General features: G+C 35.9%; 1 protein-coding gene across 3 annotated transcripts in view; it reads left to right on the forward strand.

The window, feature by feature from the left end:
- Positions 1 to 24604, forward strand: part of ASB3 (ankyrin repeat and SOCS box containing 3) — a 93013-nt gene that overhangs the window by 36703 nt on the left and 31706 nt on the right. For all 3 annotated transcript variants that reach the window (XM_036872311.1, XM_036872313.1, XM_036872312.1), the window contains 4 exons: positions 1844 to 2002; positions 18957 to 19069; positions 19653 to 19788; positions 22540 to 22717. In XM_036872311.1, coding sequence (XP_036728206.1) covers positions 1844 to 2002; positions 18957 to 19069; positions 19653 to 19788; positions 22540 to 22717 — 586 coding nt within the window. The remainder of the gene's footprint in view (positions 1 to 1843; positions 2003 to 18956; positions 19070 to 19652; positions 19789 to 22539; positions 22718 to 24604) is intronic.

A 24604-nucleotide genomic window follows, 5' to 3' on the forward strand; every position in this document is an offset into this window, starting at 1 on the left:
TATGGATTACTTAGAAATTTAATATGCATATATATATATATATATATATATATATATATTTCACTTTAGCTTTCTGTAAAAAGTATTAGCACAAATAACAAATTTGCTTGTCTTCTGTATTGGCAGTTTGGTGTAATAGGTACTGAGATTTCATGAAGTTTATTATCTTAAAGAACAATAATGATCTTCAGTGACAGTTAATCATGCCGTTCTATATTAAACCATTTGCTGACGAAAGGTCACTTAAACTCTTGTAATTAATTATAACATACTGTGAACAAGTACTTTTATGTGGCCAATATATGATCTAATAATTCATAGTACTTTTTATTAGTTCATGTTAAGAAAATATTACACTGTTACACTGGGCATGTTAACAGATATTGGAAATCCTTAGATAAATAAGGCAGTGTAGCATAGTGATTGAGTTGTGTTCAGATGGACCACGTTATTTTACTTATTCTAACTTTAGCACATGGTTTAATAGTAAGTCTAGCTTCCCCCCAATATTTTTCTTCTTTTATTTTTCTAAATTCTTTGTTATTCTTACCTGCCCTCCCTAACCCCTATCAACTTGAGTCACTTTACAAGTATAAAACCAATCAATGAACTAACACCCAGCTCTGTTGACATTTTGATTAGAATTATAATAAATTTATTATTATTTTGGGAAGAATCAGCTTCTTTATAATGTTGAAATTTTCTATTTGGGAGCTATTTACATATCTGTATCTATATATATCTGTGTGTTCCTAGTTTTTCATGTCTTAACCTTATAGTTTTGTGGATATCTGAATATATGTCAGTTTCTTACTAATCTGGGAACACTGTTTTTGTGATAGGAACTTTTAAAATATAACTACCCTATCTTGCCATTTAGTTGTGTATCCTGTAAAGTTGGAGGCTGTTTATTTATGCTTACAAGCTGTTAATTGAGTATTATTATGGCTTAGACTGACAGTTTCAGCAGTTATGATCACAGGAATTACTTAAAACAGATGATTATTGTAGTCAGGAGCATTAGTTTTAATTCTGGTATTTCAAGAAAATATTATTTAAAGCTTTTTTCACTTGTTTATTTTTTGTTTTTGTTTATCAGTGCTCTCAGAAATGCCTCCCCCATTCAACCCACCGTTCTATTGTGGGATTAGAATTTTATTGTTTTGGAGGCAAAGGTAAGAAAGTCACTTAATATTATCTTTTGCTGTGGACTTACAAAAAATTTAATGTGGACATTGTTTACATAATTTGAATGTTACCAAAACTTTGAAATTTTCATAACAAACCCCAGAAAACTTAAGTCAACTCATAAGTTCCTTATAAATTGTATGCCATTGTTCAGTTTCTTTGGAGTGCATTTTATTATTTTAGAAATGTAGGCTTCATTAATGATTAGAATGTAGTTTTAGGTTAGAAAAGGAGTATTTTAAATACCTTCATCTTATTACTTGAGTACAAGGAAGTAATGCTACAGGTGAGACCATTTTCCTTATGGAAATTTAGAAATAAATGAATCAAATTTATTAATATTTCAGTAAATCTTGGATCTTGCTTTTGTGTTATTACTTTTCAATTCCTGCCACTCTCCTTCCCCCACTTACCAAAAATTAGAGAAGAGAAAATGAGTGTGTGGGCAGAATTTGTGTTAAGACTACTGGGAAGCTGTTTATACTGTGACCCTTGTAGAACTTTTTCTTGATTGTCTAGAGAGTTTTAAACTATGAGACCTCCCATTTATAATTATCTTTTAATATTTTATTAAATTCTTCTTGGAATCTTTGCTTTTTAATCCCAAGAAATAGAAGTGATACCTTCTAATTGATAGTTTTTTATTCTTTCATAGATTCATCTAAAAACTACATTAAGACAAAGACTTTTGAGGGCTTCTGTGCATTACATCTTGCTGCAAGTCAAGGACATTGGAAGATCATACAGATTCTTTTAGAAGCTGGGGCAGATCCTAATGCCACTACTTTAGAGGAAACCACACCACTGTTTTTAGGTGAAGTATATTATTTGTGGTACAGATATAATTTTTTATTTTTTACTTTTATTTTTTGCTAAAGAAACTAAGCTTAATTTTTCCTAAAGCTGTTGTATTTATAGTGTGTTCTCTGGCAAATATTATACTGTCACTTCTTTGATTTTGAAACCAAAAAGGTATTTTTAAAGGTTCTTCTTTGTTTTCTACCCTTGGGTGATAGCATCTGGGAATATCTTTTAAATGTTTACTTAAAGTTGTAAAACCTGTTCTGAATTGTAGTCATTATCATTGTTCTCAATGTTGTTCTGAAGACCAGGGAGAGTTTAAATTGTAACAGTAGTTACAAGGTTACCTGTGAATGTTTTATGTTTGCTTTTGCTTTTGCTTTTTCTTAGCATTAAGAAATTAAGAATGTTTTATGGAAGAAATCATGAGCTAAACCTTTAACGCCAGTTAATTTGTTGCCTATATGGATCACTATTCAGACTTCTTCAGTTATGGTCTGTTTTTTAATTCATTAAGAACAAAGGCCAGGGACTTCCCTGGTGGTCCAGTGGGTAAGACTCTGTGCTCCCAATGCAGGGGGCCTGGGTTCGATTACTGGTTGGGGAACTAGATCCTGCATGCTGCAGGTAAGAAGTCCGCATGCTGTAACTAAGAGTTCACGTGCTGCAACTAAGAAGTCCTCATGCCGCAACTAAGAGTCCGCATTCTGCAACTAAGACCCGGTGTAGCCAAAATAAATAAATAATAAACAAACAAATAAATAAACACTAAAAAAAAAAAAAAAGGCCAAATTCTGAAGGGCTACTTCTAATACCTGTCTTTTTTACTTCTCTCCCTCCCTTTCATCCTGTTTGTCTTCAGGGACATTGTGGCCCATAAAGTTTAGTGGAACATGAGAAAATTAAGAGAATAAAACATTTGTACGGAATCAGTGTATTTGGATTATAGTTTTGGTCCTGCCACATGTAATTCATATGTTCATTTATTTACTGTATGCTTCAGTTTCCTCACTTATAACATGAGAGTAATAGTACCTACCTAGTCTTTATTGGGCTGAGAATAAAATGAGAGATCTATGAAAATAATTTTTTCCTTGTAAATTTAAAAATATATACTCTTAAAGTTTATGTACAGTAGAATTCATTCTTTTTAGTGTACAGTTTTACGAGTTTTGATGTATGCATAAAAATGTGTAATGACAATGACAGTCAAGACACAGAACAACAGTTCCATCACCTTGCAGAATTCCATCATGCTGCCTATTTTTAATCAACCTTTTCCCCCTACTTCACCCCTGACAACCACTGATCTGTTTTCTGTTTTCATCCGTGTAGTTTGTTTTTTTCTTTTTTGGCTGTGCCGTGCAGCTTGTGGGATCTCAGTTCCTTGACCAGGGATTGAACCTGGGCCACGGCAGTGGAAGCCCAGAATCCTAGGCCACCAGGGAACTCCCCTGTAGTTTGTTTTACAGAATGTCATAAATATATATGAAATAATACAACATGTAACCTTTGAGACTGACTTCTTTCACTTAGCATAATGCTTTTGAGATTCATACATGTTGTTGCATGTATCAGTAATTCATTCCTTTCTTGCTAAGTAGTATTCCATTGTATGAGTGCACCACAATTTATCTATTTACTAGTTGATAGACATCTGAGTTTTCAGTGTTTGGTGATTATGAACACATTGCTACAAACTTTTGCACACAGGTTTTGTTTGAATATAAGTTTTCATTTCTCTTGAATTAATATTTAGGATTGTTGGTTCGTGTGGTAAGTGTATGTTTAATTTTGGAAAACAATTTGGAAGTTTCTTATATAGTGACTCTCCCATTTTGCATCCCTTCCAGTAATGTTTGAGAGTTTCAGTTGTCGCGCATCCTCACCATGTCACTTGGTATTGACAAATTTTTCTTTTTTTCTTTTTTTACATTTTAGTCATTTTAATAGGGATTTAGTGGTATCTCGTTGTGATTTTAATTTGTATTTTTCCTGATTGCTAATGATGTTGAACATCTTTTCATATGATTATTTGCCGTCTTTCCTTTTTTTTCTGTTCTTAGACAAGTGTGTTTTGTTTTGAAATAATTTCAGACTTATGGAAATAACAGTACAAAGGATTCTTGTGTACCTTTCACCCAAAGTTTGTTCTTTTGCCCTGCTCAGTGTATCGTTTTTTCTCCCTATATATTTATCCATGTATTATTTTTTTGGAACCCTTTGAGATTAAATTGTAGACATAAAGCTTCTTTACCCATAAATACTTCCGTGTGAACTTCCTAGAAGCAATGAAATTCTTTTATGTAACTGCCATAAAATAATCAAAATCAGGAAGTTAACACTGATACAGTACTGTTGTTTAATCTACATTTTACTCAGATTTGCCAGTTGCTCCACTAATGTCCTTTTTAGCAAATAAAAAAAAATTTTTTTTAATTGGTTCAAGATCAGTCCAGGATTATTTATTATATTTAGATGTTATGTCTCTTTAGCCTCCCGTAATTTGGAACGGTTTTTCAGTCTTTATCTGTTATGATTTTAGCATTATTGAAGAGTTCAGGCCATTTATTTTGTAGAATGTCTTTCAATTTGGGTTTGTCTGATGTTTTTTCTTGATAAAGTACAGGTTATACATTTCTCCAGGAATACCACAGAAGTGAAATGGTATCTTGGTGCATCTTATCAGGAAGAAAATGATCCATTACTGGTGATATTAATTTATAAAAGTGTTTTAAATATGTGATATATACTATTATGAAGATGTTTCATGGAAGCCTTGCTGTAATATGGTTTGAGTTTCCTAGAGGGGAGATTACTTTTTATGTAAAGTTTGTTTTTTTTTAACCACATCCACATTTAACCCATTTCGGATATTCTGTACAACTACATAGTAAGCTTAAGCTTTCATTGAAGCCGTGCTAAGTTCAATCTCTATTCTAGTTGTTATCTTCAAGGAATCTAACATAGAGGCGTGAACAAAAGGAATTAAGTCCTGTAAAAGAGTTAGAAATAACGTGTTCAGGGTATTAAAAAAGGGAAAAATAAGTCACCCTGGGATGACAGAGGAAGATATCATGTGCAGAGTACTGTATTAATAGTAACAGCAACATTTATTAAGCAGAGAATGTGTACCAAACCCTGTGTCAGATGTTTTACATGAATTACCTTGTTTAATTTTCGCCATGATTCTATGACATATGTACTATTATTATTTCTACTATCACAGATGAGGAAGTGTGAAAACAGTGTATTTAGGATCAGAAGTTCTGTATTTAAGTTTTGATCTTGCTAACTGTCTGTGTATTGGTTAGAATAGCATTTCCTGAATTGATTCAGTGAGCTATTAATAGATGTTCATTGACAGAAGTATTCCTGATCAACATATGTTTGGGAAATGCTATGTTCTATATTCCCCAGTGTAGAAAAACAAAAATTAGTAGCCATGTAGCTTTATGTGTCCACCTAGTCTGCAGTATCCTCTGTACTCTATGTTATCCTGTTTTAGTATTTTCATAGTTCTTGTCACTGGCTGCAATTATTTTATTTGTTTGCTACTTTGTTTATTGACTCCTCTCACTAGAAAGAATGTTCCACGAGAGCAGGGATTTTATTTATCTTGTTCACTGTTGTAACTCCCAAACTCAGATCAGTGCCTGGTATATGGTAGGCATGCAGTAAATTATTTGTTGAATGAAAGAATGAAGGTCCTTGAAATAACTTCTTATAAAACATCACTTGTTTTAACTTTAATCCAGCATTTTGAAATGTATTTGACCTTAATATTATTTTTATTTGTGGAACACTTAGGGGGAATATCTCAAAAAACATTAATATTCCATAGGACTATTTGAGAAATGCTAGCTTGATCACTTAGTTTACAGTTTCAAAATATAATAGTTCCATTTACTGAATTCAGCATCGTGCTTACTTATTATATAAGTATTTGGAGAAAAGTAGAGATGCAGAGTTTTTAGTGATTTATATTTCAGGATATACTTGCTGTTTTTTATGTTAATGAAGGAAGAGTTGCCAGGATAACTCACACCAGTGAAAAACTTTAAATCACTTATTTTTAGTAATAGGATTTATTTAGTTTCTTTGGCGGCAAACTACCATCCTAATTATGTTTTGTATTGGCTAATACAAAAAATATTTTGACTCAAGCAGAGAGTTTAAGCCCAAGGATATATAGTACATAGAGTACTTCTGCATGCTCAAGTACTGCATCAATTGTATTAGGTCCTTGTTTGGAAGTAGAGTTTTTTTTTTTTTAATTAATTAATTTATTTTTGGCTGTGTTGGGTCTTCGTTTCTGTGCGAGGGCTTTCTCTAGTTGCGGCGAGCGGGGGCCACTCTTCATCGCGGTGCGCGGGCCTCTCACTGTCGCGGCCTCTCTTGTTGAGGAGCACAAGCTCCAGACGCGCAGGCTCAGTAGTTGTGGCTCACGGGCCTAGTTGCTCCGCGGCAGGTGGGATCTTCCCAGACCAGGGCTCGAATCCGTGTCCCCTGCATTGGCAGGCAGATTCTCAACCACTGTGCCACCAGGGAAGCCCGGAAGTAGAGTATTTTTAAAAAAGGAAGAGAAAAGGAAAAGTACAGCCTGAGCTTTTGCAGAAACATAGTGACAAAGAATGGATATGTGACTCTTCAGTTAGGTGTTTGTTTAGTTAGGTGTTCTGGGCTCTAGTGTCTGCTCTGACCCATAAATAATATGACAGACTTCAGTAGTGTGCTTTACTTACCTGTATCTTTCTCCCTCTTTTAAATAACCATAGTGATCTGTGTTTCCATCTATAATGGAAGAGTTTTTTTATTAAAACAAAATCTAGAACACTTCAAGGTTTGCACCAAGCTATAGATGATAATCTCTAGGTAAGGAAGAGAGGTTGGACCAACTGGACTTAAAGTGAGAAAGGGGGACTGCCCGTCTAGTATAGCTTCCTTCCCCATCTGTAGCTTTATCTTCCAAAACTGTTCATTGCTGAAACTTTGGAGTATGTTACCCCTCCCGCCAAGGGAAGCTATATTCCCTTGCATGTTGTAGTACCTATCCTGTGGCCCAGTTAACACCTAAACTGGGAGATCAAGGCATAGAAAATGAATACAGAACTATGGAAATTTTCAGGTGACTAGAAAAGTCATCACCATCAGTGGTGTGTCATTATGATTGAACTAAAGGCTAAATGCAGACAGAAAATTTACTACTCCACTGTTTATAATGGGATTATCTTTCCTACACGGAACTCACCAAGATTTTCATAAAATTGAGTTTGGAAGGAAGGTTTTCAGTTCGATGACAGTGAGAATTAAAATGAGAAAATCCCACAAATTCAGGAAACAACACTGATAAATTGGAGGCTCAAATCCAACCCAGTGTGACCTCACAGAACAATTTCTATGAGAACTGCACAGCATGCTGTTTTGGCTTTTGATGGATTATTTTTCATTTTTTGTTCTTCTGAGTCTCTGCTTAGTCTGTGTAACCTTCAACGTTAAACATAGCTGTGCTGTTTATTAGGAGCAAAGTTTTTTATAAACAGTGTTATGTGAGGCTGCCTATTTCAATATTAAATTGTAAAATATGTCATACTTTAGCTCGTGTGGCCTATCCTTTAACTCTGACTCTGTTGATATATTCCAGAGTTGAACAAACCAACCTGTATTTCACTTTTCACTGGTATTTTCATGGATTAGTGATCATTCATAGAGTTATTTTTTGAGGTGCTATGAATTTTGAGGTTTAGCATTCATATATTTAATATGTATTATATTAATTAAACTTAATCTTTGGAGTTATTTGTAGATCTTTCAATGGAAAGATTAATCATCTTCCTCAAGGATTATAACTTAAGCTTATTTTTATTTGAGCACATGTTCTTGAAAATAGGAGTTTGAGTTTTCTCAGGTCTGAAGTATGGCTGTTCACTAAAGTTACGTTTTAAAAATGTTAATTTCATGTTCTATTTACTTTCTTGATGTAACTTTTTATTATTTTATATCATACTCTTCGATGCTTTAAGACTGTATCTTTTCATTCCTTAAGGTAAGCAGTTTGAAGCTAGTATATTTATTATCTTTCTTGTGTTACCTTCATATAATTAAATGTGTTTACGCCATCTGTCATTTTATTAGTCATGTTTGATTGATAGAATTAAAATTCCGGCTTTTAAAAATGAAGAAATCCGTATCCCTTATACTCTCCTGTGTAACTCTTTTTCTTTTTTCTGTCCTTTGCCAAATTTTGTTAGTTATATTGTATTAACATCGTCAGTGGAAATAACATTTTGCTTCCTATTCTGGCATCTTAATGCCTTCATTTTATTTTATTCTTATAGTTCTGTGGTTCAGTAGCTTAGAAGTTTATCATCAGTTATTTTGCCGTGGTTTTTCCAGTCTTGTTTGGTTAACTAAATTCTTCCTTTAACAGAGTCCTCTGAAAGGACCCATGGGAATAATGTTCCTTGAGTTCTTGCATGTTCATAATTGAATAATTATTTTATTAAATTAAATTAATGAATTAATTTACTTTTTGGCCATGCCACACTGTAGCTTGTGGGATCTTAGTTCCCCAACCATGGATTGAACCCAGGCCCTTGGCAGTGAGAGTGCAGAGTCCTAAACACTGGAGTGGTCCTTGGGATGACGGATGTTTTGCCAGATACTTTTTCTTTGATAGGAAGTCCTCAGTGTAATGATTTGTTTCTCTAAGCCATACTGTGGAGATCATACAGAGGTGGCTCCTTTAAGGAAACTACTGCTATATGAGTACTTCAAAAACGTGAATCGGATAATTACAGAAAGTGGTAGAATTCACTTTTATAGCTCTGCTATCTAAATCAAACGTTTCTCTTGACTCTGTTGGTGGGGAGACATATGGAAAAATAATAAAATAGTGGAATTTCAGGTTTTTGTCTTCTAAGACTTTCATGTGATTGAAAGATTTGTTTTTCTGGATATGGTCTCTGATGTCTAATTACCCATTTGACTTCTTTCTGTCAGAAACAGAGACATGTCAGTGGCAACATGTAGAATTAGATTGGGGTACTGACTACAATCTTTCTGTTACATTCCTAACATAATGAATTTTGTCCATTTGGTCATGGTTTTTCCCATCAGTATACATCTTTAAGATTGTTAGTCGTTGGGCAGACACGAGGTCCTTTGTAAGAAAGAAGTGTAACTTTTCATTACAATTTTAGAAAAAATTTTTCTAAGTAATAATCAAATACTACATTTCAGACTAAGTATTCATGGCCAAGACACATTATAGAAATATATCTGTATATATAGGGAGAGTGGTTTGAAATTAACCTTAAAAAAGCCTTACTTTATAACCATTCTGATTATAACATTTAATTATGAAATAAATAACTGTGGGTAGTCCTACTTACCCAGTGACATTCTCGAAATAATTCTCCATCCTTGCCAGTCACTTTGTCAGAGTGAAAAGTTGAAACTAACATATGCTGTCAGTGGAGTTAGTATAGTACTTTAATAGTTCTTCTGTCCTGGGTATAGGTAAAGTCTTAGAAAAACATAAAATCTGAGGTGACATAGAATAAATTCAAAACACTAGAAAAAAAAATCACTTGTCATTGCAGTCTAGTTTCTTTTCTAGTGCCACCAGATGTCAGTGTAACCACAGGACCAGAGAAATACACAGTAGATAAAATGGCTACGAACATTGTTTTTTGCTTTGTGAAAGAGGTAGGGAAAAACCTTTTATTCAAATTAGATATACAATGGAAAGATTATTTTATCACTGAATTGTAGAGAAAAATGAAGTGCATAATGGAGAATAGAGTACATGTAGAACTTAAGAAGCATAGATACAGTTAAAAATTCATATATAAATCAAATGTACTAATAGAATACGTAGATGATCTCTGAGGCCCTCAGAAATCACCAACCTGTTGCTATAACTAGAGGAGATGGACAGCCTGTGGTTAAACTGTTCATTACAGCCTTACTGACTGTGATGTTTCTCAGTAGAACTACTGTCACAATCTGAGCCTCAAGATGAAAGAGTATATTCTAGCTTATAGATGTAAAACTCAGCTCACTACAATTTGCATTTGGTACAGAACTTGTCTACAGTAGTTCCCTAGAACACATAGTCACATTAGGCATTTTTCCAAAAGAGCATTCAGTAGGATAATTACATTTTAAAAAATCCCTCCTTTAGAAATTTATTGTTTAATGAGTGCTGCATTAAATAATGATCATTGTTTACTATTTTTAGAGTTTAATACTCCTAGTTAGATTTATTCCTTACATGTATGTATAGCTCTACCATATTTCTCCCAGATGAGAATCCTATGTTGAGTCCATGTCTTCATGAAATCTTCATGTGGGGCTTGTGATGGCACTCTGTGTGCTACATGCCTCAACTGAGTTTTTTTTATTTTTTAGAAGGCGGAGGTCATTCTGCTTTTATTCTGTTTAAAAGCACCTAGCTTTTTATTTATTTATTTATTTATGGCTATGTTGGGTCTTCGTTTCTGTGCGAGGGCTTTCTCTAGTTGCGGCAAGTAGGGGCCACTCTTCATCACGGTGCGCGGGCCTCTCATTATCGCGGCCTCTCTTGTTGCGGAGCACAGGCTCCAGATGCGCAGACTCAGTAATTGTGGCTCACGGGCCTAGTTGCTCCGCGGCATGTGAGATCTTCCCAGACCAGGGCTCGAACCCGTGTCCCCTGCATTGGCAGGCAGATTCTCAACCACTGCGCCACCAGGGAAGCCCCTCAACTGAGTTCTGATTTTGGTTAGAAGTTTTATGTGGGTCAGCGGCTGCTTCTACTTCCTTGATTTCTCCTTTTCAACAATATTTTGTTATTCAGGTTATGTTATCCTAGATTACTTCTTTTTCCCTCTTAAATATAGGAAATGGAAAGATGTGTTTCTTCAAAAATATAAATGTCTTCCTAGAAATTATTGCAGGTAATGATGTTCTCATATCATTCTTACTTTGTTAGACTTTTGCTGTTACAGGTTTCTTCAGCACAGTAACCGGACCTGTTGTGGGAGGGGCAGTGTCCCTGCCATCAGAGCTTGTGGTTCTTCTTTTCTGCTGTCTCAGCTAGAGTCTTACAGACAATACGTGTTTGGATTGAAGGGAGGAAAGCCTTTCTCCCATCTCTCTGTGTACCCCAGACACTTGGAGCTGTGTCTTCCAAATGGGGTGTTTTATTTCATGTTTATTCTTTATCCTTGGGCTCTGGTCTCTGTTCAATGCCAGTGTAATACCAGATCCTATGATTCTGCTTTCTTTTTCTCTCTGGGAATCCACAGTACTTTTCCAGGTTCCAGAATTACTCATTTCCTTTCTGTCCTTGAACACCTGCCCCAAACCATAGGAACCACAACAAATGGCCTGGCTCCCTGTCCTCATTGCCAGGCATGTATCTTGGAGATAGATATGCCTAGTATTCTAGGTTAAATTCCAATTTAGTTAAATTCTAAACTCTAGACCAGAGCCGTCCAATAGAATTTGGAAGTGTCCTAAATCTGTACTGTCCAGTCACTAGCCAAGTGTGGCTCTTGAGCACTTCAAATGAAGCTAGTTTGATTGAGGTACTCAAATTTTCACTTAATTTAATTTTAATTAATTAGATTTAAATAGCCACATATGGCTACTGGCTTCTGTATCAGAGAGCGCAGCTCTTCGTATATCCTTAACTGAGCTGTAGTCCTCTTCTATCTTTGAAATGTTGGCCTTCTTTGCTGTAGCATGTGGTACTAGATGGGTCCCATGTAGAGAGGTGAGGGAGCAAAGAAACACCAGCTTAGCCAATCAGCTTGCTTATCAGTGGGATGGTAGAAATTGCAGCTGAATTTCCCTCATTATCCTCAGTTGATTAGGTGATTATCAGACTCACGCTCCAGTCTTAAGGAAATGTCTTTAGGTCTCTGCAAACTTGGACAGGAAGTGGAAGGAAAAGAAAGAGCATGAAAGTTCTGTATAAACAGCATCTGCCTATAGACCTAGTTCTGTTTTTTGGAAGAGAGAAAAATCTGGCAAGTGAATACAGGTGGTGGCCATGGAAAGATAGAGGATTATGGGCTTTGGATTCCTTTTTTGAGGGTGGGAAATAGTGTATATGTTTGTAAGACAAGATCGGTATGGCTGTGGAGGAGGAAAGATAAACATAAACGTTTATTTAAACTAATAAAACTGGTTTGTGGGTAATTATCATGGAGGAAGTAAATTGGACAATAAATTGGGGAAACCTGAGGATCTGCACTCTCACTTAGGAGGGGACCTGGATATGCACTTCTTGTAGTACTGGATGACGGTTGCAGTTAATTGGGTTGTTGGACAAAAGGATTGATCCTGCAAAGGGAAGAGGCTGTCCTTAGGGTGCATGGAGTGAAGGTGACCAATATGAGTTTAGTCAGAGAGCTGTATTAGTATTGAGGGAACTGTAATTATGGCCTAACTCCTCATGATTGAAAAGCTAACCTTCTGAGTATCCTATTTGTGGAGTTTATTAGGAAAAGAAGTTGACCAGTTATATATCAGGAAAGGGGTAAGGGAGACTGAGGGAGAGAAAGAAGGAACATTTATTGAGCACCTACTGTATTTACTTATATTAATTATTCAATCAACATAAAAGCCCATAGGTAAGTAGATTATCCTTATTTTATATGTGTAATGAGGTTGAGAGACTAACTTGCTCACAGCTGGACAGAGTGCCTGACTACACTATCTGTGTTCTTTCCACTAGAGTTAGGGCATCATCTTGATCCTAAATTATAATTCAGATATGTCTGAGATGCCTGAGCACTTGTGTCATGAACAAGTAGGTGGCAAATTCAGGAGCAGAATGAATGGTTTTCCGGTGGAGATTTTTATTTGAGTAACTGAGTGTTAGAGGGGCCTCTGGGAGACAAGGGTGGAAGAACAGCCTGGTTTTCCAGCTTCAGGGATTCATATTTGAGCCCTGTAGTGAGAGGAGCTGAAGGCAGAAGGTGAAGGATCTGTTTCCATGAGCAGCTCTGAGAGACACAGGGATATGAGCGGCCCTACTCTATAGGAAGCTCGGTGACAGAGCATGTTGTGGGTTAGGTTGGGAACAGGGCATCTTCTCCACTGCTGCTCAGATGTAGCATGTTGCCTATACAGTGGGCACTGCAGGGAAACCAGCATCACTTTGGCATCTTGCATATTCAGAATTGGGAAATAAATGGCACATATGGCCTGGGTGACATCATTCTCATTGGCACTGTGCCAGTTATAACCTTCAAGTGGCCTTTACAACTGTGGACATCAAGAAGGTGTCTCAGAGAAGAAGATGACAGGATTATTTAGGAGATCAGAAGTTCTTAGTGGGGTAGAGTTTGTCAGGAGATACAGCTTCCATATTATGCAAGTGGGGCCATGAACTGGTGAAAAACACTAAAAACTTTTATTGTGAAACATTTAAAATATATACGAAAGTAGAGAACATAATATAGTGAACTCCTTTGTACCGTCAGCCAGCTATAGCTGTTATCAGCTTGTTTCTTCTGTAACCCCAATGTCAGGATTTGAAATTTTAGTTTACAGTTTAACATAACTTCACTTGTATGCCCAGGCTAGTGAGTCCCAAAGGAACTCAGGATAAAGACAATGTTATATTTTGTTTATTTATTCATATCTCAACTACTTCCAAAGAGAATTTGAAGTGACTGATGATTAAGGTAAGAGTAAACACTACACACCTATCAGAATGGCTAAAAAGAAAAAGATTGAATGTGCCAAGTGTTTATGAGGATATGAAGCAACCAGAAGATAGATTGCTGATGGGAGTGTGAATTGGGTATAGCCACTTTGAAAAACTGTTTGGAAGAACTTACTAAAGCTGAGTATATACATACTCTCTGTACCAGGAATTCCATTCCTAGGCATATATTCAACAGTAATGTGTATCAGTGTTCAGTAAAAGACGTACTAGAATAGTCTCGTTGTAGCACTCTATAACAGCCCCAAACAGGAAGCTATCCAAAGAGCATCTGCCAACAATAGAACGGGTAAATAAATTGTGTTCTATTTACACAATGGATTACTATACAACAATGAAGAGGAATGATCTGCAGCTAGAGGCAACAATTTTGATAAATTTTATAAGCATAATGTTGAACCAGAGAAACTAGATGTAATAGAGTACAGATTTTCCTCAACTTAGGATGGGTTTACATCCCAGTAAGCCCATTGTAAACTGAAAATGTTGTAAGTCAAAAATGCACTTAATACACCTAGCCTACCGAACATCATCGTTGAGTCTAGCCTACCTTATATGTGCTCAGAACACTTGCATTAGCCTACGTTGTGCCTTACATTAGGCACAATCATCTAACACAAAGCTTATTTTATAATAAAGTGTTGAATATCTCGTGTAATTTATTGAAACTATATTGAAAGTGAAAAACAGAATGGTTGTATGGGTGTAGAATGGTTGTGAGTATATCAGCTGTTCATCCTCGTGTTTTTGTGGCTGACTGGGAGCTGCAGCTTGCTGCCACTGCCCAGCATTGTGAGAGATGATCATACCACATATTGCTAGCCCAGGAAAATATCAAAATTTGAAGTACAGTTTCTCCTGAATGTGTATCCTTTTTGCACCGCTGTAAAGTCGAAAAATTGTTGTCAAACCATCTTAAGTTGGGGACTGTCTGTATTTTCTGGCCCTTTACAGAAACAGTTTGCTGACTCCTATTCTTGTTAATATTTCCAGGTGTAGTTGAGGGAGTCCTGACTAACTAGGAAGCCTGGGCTCTGGCTCTGTGACTTTGGGCAGATCACTCAGCTCCTCAGGATTTATATCCTGAACAAGCAGGTGATGAGCTGTGCTCCTAGGAGTAGCTCCAACTACAAATTCATTTTTTCCTTAAAAAAAAAAAAAAAGCTATCTTTTTTGCCAAGGCTTACAAAATTTGGCTTCTTTCTACCTCTCTTGCTTTATTTCCTTTCCTTGACTTCACTTCAGTCACACTGGCCATCTTGGCTATTTCAAACATACTCAGCTCTTTCGTACCTCACTGCCTTTACACTTCTTATTTCCTGTTTGGAGTACTCTTCTTCCACCTCTTTGCATGGCTTACTGCTTATCTCTCATTTCTCTGTTCAGAGGTCTCTGTTTCAAAGAGATGACCTCTATCCTCTATCTTTCTAACATAGCACTCTCATACTCAGTCACTGCTCTTTAGTTTACCTTGTTAATTTCTTCCACTTTTTTTCCCACAAAAAGTAATTTCGCAGTTTCTTTTATCAGAACTTATTTCCTTTATCCGTGTGCTTGTTTATTATCTGTCTCTCCCACTAGAATGGAAGTTCCATGAAGGCAACTACTTTGTAGGTCTGGTTGCTTGCTATGCCTCTTGTGCTTAGTACAGTCCGTGGCACTGTTGAATGATTGGATTAATTATTTAACTATTGCAAAGTCTCAAAGGACATGGTAAAATGGTAGATTTTATTTCAAATGCGAATAAGAGCCCTGGAAAAAAAATGAAACTATTATTATAGCTAAGTTGATTTCAATGGCTTGTTGTTTGCAGCTACTTTTATAGTCACTTAAATTCTTCCACAGAGCTGTCAGGTATGTTTATATAATCATCCTTAATTTACATAGAATGTGAAGTCGTAAGTATAGTGACTTCTTCCAAAGCACTGTGGTTTGCTGATTTTCTGGGATTTGTAAGTCAATGTGGCTTTTGTTTTTGTTTTTTAAATCAAATTTTGGAAGATTTCAGGCATTTTTTTTCTTCAAATGTATTTTTTGCTGCCCAGTTTTTACTCTCTTCTCCTTCTGAGACTCCAATTAATGTATGCTGGACTGTTTGATGTGTACAGTTGATTTTCCTGTAGTCTTTTTTTTTCCTCTCTCAGTTCTTCAGATAGGATGATACACATATATTTATATATATATATATATATATTTTTTTTTTCCTTCTTTTTTTGGCCATGCTGTGTGGCATGTAGGATCTTAGTTCCCCAACCAGGGATCGAACCCATGCCCCCTGAAGTGGTAGCGTGGAGTCTTAACCACTGGACCGCCAGGGAAGTCCCTGGTTGATTTATATTGATGTCTTCAAGTTCATTCACTCTTCTACCATCTCTGATCTTCTTTTTTTTTTTTTTTTCTGATCTTCTTTTAAGCCCATCCATTTCTTTTTTCAGTTCTGGAATTTCCAGTTGGTTCTTTTTTTTTTTTTAAACAGTTTCATTACTCAGATTCTCTGTGTATGCTGTGTGTATACCATAGATATTAAAACTAAAATCTTTGAACATATTTTCCTTAAAGCTTTAAAGCATATTTATAGTAGCTGCATTAGTTAATCTGTTAAATCCAATGTCTGAGCCATCTTGGGATCAGTTTCTGCTCACTACTTTCTGACTTGTATACTTACTGGGCATTGTGAATAGTATGTCACAGACTTGAATTCTCTTATCCTCTGAAAATAGTGAGATTTTTTCTTTTTTTTAAATAATAGGTAGATTATTTACTGGCTTATGACCTTGAACTTGTTTAGGTTTGGTTTTATGCTTTGTTGAGAGCATAAGGTATTTCCCAGATCTAACTCCCAGGAGGATTCAGTTCCCAGCCTCTGCCTCCTTCTTGATCAGGGCTTATTTTAGGCTTCCTTAGAGCAGGTCTGGAGTAGGCCTTAGTCTCAGATGTGGTCTTTATGCCTAGGGCTCTGCCTTTTGGGTGTCTCAGCTGGATGCCCAGAGTGTTAACGAGCTATCAAAGTATCAGTGTGGTTTCACCACTCTGACTGGGCCAGAACTCCTAGGAGTTCCATTGCCCTTCAGCACTGTCTTCTACTTATCTCTGTTCTATTCTTAACCCTTTAGCAGTTCTCTGGTAAGCTTCATCTTGCCTTGTACATGTGTAGCCCAGACCTCAGGCAAGGAATCTTGGAGAACTTCCACAGTGGGGCCTCCCCTCCGCACAGTTCTCTTTTCTCTTGGGGTTTGCCCCACCGATTTCAACTGCTTAAACTCTGATATCTTCCTCCTTAGCTCAGCGGACTGCTTCACTCTGCTCGGATCATTTCCTCTGCTTGGAGTGTTCTTTCTTCAACCTTACCCTTCCTGTGCTTGGACTTCAGCTCATTGCACCATAATCCAGAAATGTCCCCAGGCAGAAAGCTGGGGTGATCATGGGGCTCACCTCATGTGTTTCCCTTTCCTTAGGAATCAGTCTTTTGCCCATGGTTTAATGCTAGAAAAAGTTGCTTTATGTATATTTCCCACTCTTATGATGGCTAATTTAGTACCAGTTATTTTGTCATATCCAGAAGTATAGTTCTGAAGGCTATTCCGTTTGGAGAGGAATGAATTCTTAAAAAGAGAAAATCATATTTTATTTTAGACATTTATTTTTCATTCACTGAGTCAATGCTTATTTATTGCCTGTCTTCTGTTTGCGATTGGCAGTTGGCACGTAAGGGGAACGGAACACAGTTTCTCTCCTCAAGCATACTTTACTAATGATAAGGAGGCAAACAAATAGTAAGTCCGAGTCTGGGTTTTTTTGTTGTTTTTTTTTAAATAACTTTCATTGAAGTATAATGTACTTGGTCACAGTATGGTTCCCACTCCCCCTCCAATTTGGTAACTTATTATATAAGGACAAAGAAGTTAACCCAACTCTTCCAAAGGAGAGGCTTTGGTAGTAGGATGTAAGCTGTAAATACATTTTTCTAAACCACTATTTCTTTTTTTTTAAAGGTTTATTTATTTATTTAATTATTTAATTATTTAATATTTTATTTTTGGCTGCTTTGGGTCTTTGTTGCTGTGCACGGGCTTTCTCTAGTTGTGGTGAGTGGGGGCTACTCTTCGTTGTGGTGTGCGGGCTTCTCGTTGCAGTGGCTTCTCTTATTGCAGAGCACGGGATCTAGGCGCACAGGCTTCAGTAGTTGTGGCGCACGGGCTTAGTTGCTCCACAGCATGTGGGATCTTCCCGGACCAGGGCTCGGACCCGTGTCCCCTGCATTTGCAGGTGGATTCTTAACCACTGCGCCACCAGGGAAGTCCCTAAACCACTATTTCTTAACGATTAACCATTAACCATTTGCCTTATTTTGAAATAATTAGCAAGAGCTATAAAAATGCCATTTTACCATTGAGAAATTTTTTTCACTAGAGATGCAGACATCAGATATCTTAATGTATTTATGATATTAAAAATTTTCTCTCTGTCTGACTTCTATAGCATATTTAATAAAACAAATTTTTTCGACTTTCATTTTTAGAAGGTCTCCCTAATTCATGGAAACAAACTTATCTACACTCTGTTTCATATATCACCACTGACAACCTGATAATCTTCAACTCAGGCTTTTGGCTATGGAGTGATTTTTGCCAGCAGTCACTGATAATGATGTATGAATTGGATGTGAAACAGATTCTACTAAATTTTCATTGGTTGATATAAGAACATCATTTTAACAATGATTGTCGTTTATTATTGTAAAAATATCTAAGATGCAGACTTGCAGTATTGTGCTTTCAGTTTGCTTGTCATTTACTATTGTCATTTGTGATCAGATGGTAATAGCCAACCTTTCAATTCTTTTGAGACTGTTTCTCCAGACTACTGCTGTTTCTTCTGACCTGTTCATCCCATCCCCCTCTCATTTGCATTTTTAACAAAATAGAAACGCATATTATCTCCATTATCAAAGAGAATATGTTTGCCTCCTGCTTCCATTTCCTCTGTATCTTTTAAGATACAATTGAAAATAATTTTGTATGTGTACCAAAAGGATGTATATATTAATGGGTTTGGGCTAAGACAATTGTGATAAACATTTTGGAATTGCATAAGGAGTACATATATGTTTTGATTTGTTGATAGGAAAGATCACAGTATTGTGAGTTCGAAGCTGAATAAGTGATGGGAACATCACCGAAGTGCCCAGTCCTACAAACATGGCTTTTTACTGACAGTAATTTTTTTGACTGTTGTATTGCAGCTGTTGAAAATGGACAGATAGATGTGGTAAGGCTGCTACTTCATTATGGAGCAGATGTTACTGGATCTCATTCTATGTGTGGATGGAACACCTTGCACCAGGCTACTTTTCAGGTAAACTCTGAATTTATTATTTCATTTCCATGTAAATTGTGTGTTTTACCCTTTTAAAATGACAGTTCTGTACAGTTTTTGCTTCCTATTTGCCTGTGATTTATGATAGTTAGTGCAGTACAGAAAAGGCAGTCTAAATGCTAACGGTCATTCTGAATAAGCCAACTGCTCTAGTAGTTCTCGTAGCTTTGGGCTGCAGGGATTATCTAAGTTTTTCAAACATTGATAGCATAGTTAAGAGACCATCAGAATATTTGGGATATAAATTGATAGCGAGCAATGGCTTATTTTATTTATAGCACTGTGTTTAGAAACTGTGATGACATCTTAGTGCTTGTACTTGCAAACTAATTTTGCAGGATTTTATAAGGATTATAATTCCTAGAGATTCCCAGTGTTTTATCTGTTTATGTTTAATGTTCTAGCTAAAGGTACAGAATAATCTGATTGTTTAACACTTTCTTCCCATCCACCAATACACTTTTTTCCTTTAGTGAGGATAAAAAACATACACACAACAATGAAAAAGATATCTTCTATTTTCTTTGTTTTCTCTTATTTAAAATATGAATCTGTGCCTTAGGAAAATGCTGAGATCATAAAATTGCTTCTTAAAAAAGGAGCAAACAAGGAATGCCAGGATGACTTTGGGATCACACCTTTATTTGTGGCTGCTCAATATGGCAAGCTAGAAAGCTTGAGCATACTTATATCATCGGGTAAGACTAATCCATTCGTCTTTACACTGTTAAGATCATGAGTTTTAACTTTGTATCTTCTTAGGAAGAGTAATTCTTGACCAGATATAAATTAGGTTCTGGAATTTATGGTCTTATGTTAGTGGTAAATAAGAGTACATACAAGTTCATTTATAAGCCTGGTTACTAAGTCTCTATTACTAACATAATACAATGTGCAACTACTAATTTATCTGAGTAGGACCATAATGATCTATCATTAAAGCAGGTTTATTGGCAAGTTGAATGATGGTGCTGTCCTTTATTATAGGGACCTGAGCAATTCCAGCTTTCTAGGGTACAAGACTAGTATAGGCTTAATTAATTTTTTAGATAGTTATTTTGTATATTAACCCTTTGAGTTGTATGTTTTGATCAATTGTGTGATATTTAAATGGGTTTATTTCAAAGCATGTTTACACTTTATTATGTTAATAAATAACAACAGAAGCCTGTTAAAGGTTTCTCAGTGACAACCATTACACATTCAGCATTGTCGGAGAGGATGGTGTTGAGGTGGCATTCTTACTCTGTGTGACATTTCTGTGACCAGAAATTTTTGTTATGTAAGAGCTTTTCAGTTCTTCCAGACACTGTGTGTGCACTCACACTGCTAACCTGACGAAGCATGGATAGTCAAGAGCAGATGGGAAATACACAAGATTTGCCACCACGCAATTTTTTTTAATACTTAGACTTTTCACATATCTTCTGTAATACCTAAACTTTTAATAAATTACCAAAACAAAGTTTAAAGTTGAGAGAATCCCCCAAATCATTTGCTCAAGCATTTTTTTTTTTTTTTGTATTAAGAATCCCAGGCTTGGGGACTCCCCTGGTGGTCCAGTGGTTAGGAATCCGCCTTCTAATGCAGGGGATGTGGGTTCGATCCCTGGTCAAGGAGCTAGGATCCCACATGCCACGGGGCATCTGGGCCCGTGTGCCACAACTGCTGAGCCCGTGCACTCTAGAGCCCGTGCACCACAACTAGAGAGGCTGCATGCTGCAACTACTGAGCCTGTGTGCTCTGGAACCCACATGCCACAACTAGAGAAGAACCTGCATGCCGCAACTAAGACCTGACACAGCCTAATTAATTAATTAATTAATTAATTAAAAAAAGAATCCCAGGCTCTGAGCATTTAAGTGCCTTGCCAAAGATCTAGGAAGTATTCCCTGGCAGAATCAGGACTTGGATCCAGGACTTGTGATTTCTCATCTTCCTTCTTCTATGTTGTACCTTCCCAAGGACTGTCGTGATGTATTTTGTGACTTCCAGTACGTAAGTTCCAGTTATTAGTGTGTAGCTAATATTTAGAATGAAATAGGTTAAACTGCAGCTTAATGACTCCTCATGCTGAGCCTGTCTCCTGGAACACTAAGCACCTGTTTTGTTTTTCTTTGTTCTTTTTTTTTTTTTTCTTCTCCTCTCTGAATAGTTATGAATAGCAAGTTGAAAAGGTATGTAGGTATGTTTATAAGGTAACTATACATGTTTCTAACTCTTTAAAATGACTTTCCTTTCAGTGAATTATCTCTCATTTTCCCAACTTTTCTACCTGTAATCTTACAGGGACTAGTTCCTTATTCTTTCTTATACATTGAAATTGTCAATCAAAACAAAACATTGCTTAAAAGAGAAAGTTAAGTAGGTTTCTTTTTTGACTTAGTCTTTTCTCAGTTATAGTGTTCATTTCTTTCTGAGGCTGACAGTAGGTGAAGCCACCTTGTACAAATCAAGAATATTCTTTGTATCTAGACATGTTGAATATCCAGTTGGAATTTCTGACAGTTCCATAAACTCTAAGTTACCATTTGTGTTTTGCATTGTTTTTACCCATTTCAGGGCTTTGGTTTATTCAAGGTATATTTATGGAACATCCTTTTAAATAAAAAAGTAGTCTTTCCCCCCCTTGATGATGATGATTTTTCACTGAGCTGTATTCCAGAAATTTAAAAATTCTCATGGTCATGTATTAGCACCATACTTGGCATACTTAACACATTATTTGTCAATGAGAAAAGTTTGAGGAAGTCTGCTGTTTTTGAAACCTTCACAAAAATTGAGGTCACTAAACTTTTTCACATCTTTATACATTTGTATCTAAATAATTGATTAGATTTATGCTTAAAAAGATCAGCTTAGAAACCCATTTAAATAGACCTTTTTCCTTTTAATGTGGGCTCTGTTTATCATGCACTGGTCATGAAGAAAAGTGATATAATGAAGAGTATAGTCAACATTAGTTTAAAGGCATAGCCCCCATGTATATCATATCTACTGGAATTTTTTTTCACAAATCTTAGCCTGAATCAATTAGTGGCATCTGTAGAGTCTCATAATTTAGATTTTTTTCTTATCCTTTCAGTAATGATCAGAAAAGTTATCCATATTTGATGGTTTGCATTTTTCCCTTTTTAAATGATTGCTTACTGGACCCTCAGAGTGCTTGTTGGAATGAAATGAATCCTTCATTGAATAAGATTCTTATTTTAGCTTAAAAATGAATTCTAAAATATTAATCACTTGTTTTCTTGCTGACATAAAAGTAAAAACAATGTAAATGATTACCAATAAGTTATGAAAATTAATATGTTTTAACAACAGTATCCACTAAGGAAGAAAAGCTATTGTACTGTGAAACCCTTTTAAGGCAGCTGCTTTGAAATTTTTGTTAATTATTATTACTATTATTTGCATTAAGGAGGCTATATGTTAAATGTTTATTTTAGGTGCAAATGTCAATTGTCAAGCCTTGGACAAAGCTACTCCCTTGTTCATTGCTGCTCAAGAGGGCCACACAGAATGTGTGGAGCTTTTGCTTTCCAGTGGGGCAGATCCGGATCTTTACTGTAATGAGGACAATTGGCAGTTACCTATTCATGCAGCTGCACAAATGGGCCATACAAAGTAAGTGTTAAAAATGGAAAATAAAAATGGTCTCATAATTCAAAGGTAATAGAAATAGATCTTCTGGGCCAGACCCTTTACCTCTAGGCATAACCCTTGGTATTCCCTTTTCTACTGATCTGCTGGGTGACTAGATCCACCCCCACATTTGTCCCCCTTGCATTCCCAGCAACTCATAGTCTTGCCCTTTCCTAGTGTGAGGCAGAGTGGCCCCAGGGGCTTTCTCAGGGTGTTAAGTCTTCTCTCTGACTTCTTAAGCTGTGGCTGTACTCTCCCACTCCTTTCCAGTCTTGTCCCAGGCATCTTTAGGTATTGATCTGATGGCTTTATTCAGCTTATTTTTGTTACCTCCTTGACCCCAGGAAGGTTTTGAGTTTGTGATCTCTCTTGTGTGGACTGGGTAGTCCTCCATATCTTGAACCCAGGAAGGTTTTGAGTTTGTGATCTCTCTTGTGTGGACTGGGTAGTCCTTCACATCTTGAACCCTTTGACTGGACTTCTCTTTGTCTTATTTCAAATTCAACTCGGTACTTTCCCCTGCTTCTATTACTCTTCTTCCTTAGCCAGAAATTCCAATGAAATTTTTGGTATTGTCTGAAGAGAGAGAGACTTAACGAAAGTTGGAACTCCCTGAAATTGGGGGTTCCAGGAATCTCAGAAATTATTAAACCTGGTTATACCTGTGAGAATATGGCAGCCTATCTTAACATAGATTGGTACCAAACAGTTTTTTTAAGTATGTATTTAAAGTTTTTAGAGTCATACTACTACAATAATAATTTTTATAGCTCTTGTTAGTATTATTTAATTTAAAAAGTAATAGTGAAATGGTCTTGTCTTTAGTATGTATACATAGTAGGAAAACAGATGCTGTAATTGGGTTATTATGCCACTAGGTGGCATGGTATTTTACTATTTCCTTAAAGATATTTGTAATCATGTTTGTGCCATGTTGAAGAGTATAATTTTTCCAACTCATTTAAAAAAATTTAGCACATTTATTACATATAAGAGACACTAAACAGATTCTTTATTTTAACAAAGTACTTAGGTTTAAAAATTTGATGTTTTTCTTAACTGTTGATTGTTTATTTCATCATAAATCTTAGGTACAGTTATACTCTGAGCTTTAAATTGATACCAAAACCCTCTTGAGAATTTGTCCTCATTTGTTCTCAATTTTGAGAATTCTGTTTGTCACTGATGATTTCCTTCATGGTAAAATATAAGTTCCCCTTAAATATTATCTCAGTCCTACCTTACCTAAGGAAAAGTAGCAAAGAGAAAGAATGTTATAAATTCTTAATTTATTCTTAATTTTTAAATAAATCTGCCTTAATATTTAAAGAGCTCATCTTCTTTTCTGAGAATACAATATTTTAGCAGAATTTCTGACTTCTTCCTGATGAAAATACTATTCATTTCATGTCACCATCTTAAAAAATTCTTACTGATTAGAAAAATAAAACTTTGGTTGCTACTTTATGAAGGAAAATAACTTGTTTTCTTGATAACAAGTTTATATCTAGTATAATGAAGTTTTTAAAAATTTATTAGACCCTAAAATATCTAATATAAAATTTGAATTTTGGGGAGGAAGGTGGTTGTTGGTGGGAAGGTAAATAATTCGTGAAAAATAAAGGACTGTGTGTTATCTGTTTACTTTTATGGGAACGTTATTTAGCTCTGCTTCAGATACATTTAAGGATCTTTCTATTAAGCAACAGTAATGAGCATAACATTTCGGAGTATGTAGCTTGTAATAATTTACTGTAGATAGAAAGTACACTGAAGACAGAAAGGCTTTTTAAAATCTATCAATGAGTGACTCAAAATATGTGCTGTAGAAATGTCTACACTTATGTACATATAAAAGCATTATATACC

Source organism: Balaenoptera musculus, chromosome 13, assembly GCF_009873245.2.
Source record: "Balaenoptera musculus isolate JJ_BM4_2016_0621 chromosome 13, mBalMus1.pri.v3, whole genome shotgun sequence".
Classification (NCBI taxonomy): domain Eukaryota; kingdom Metazoa; phylum Chordata; class Mammalia; order Artiodactyla; family Balaenopteridae; genus Balaenoptera; species Balaenoptera musculus.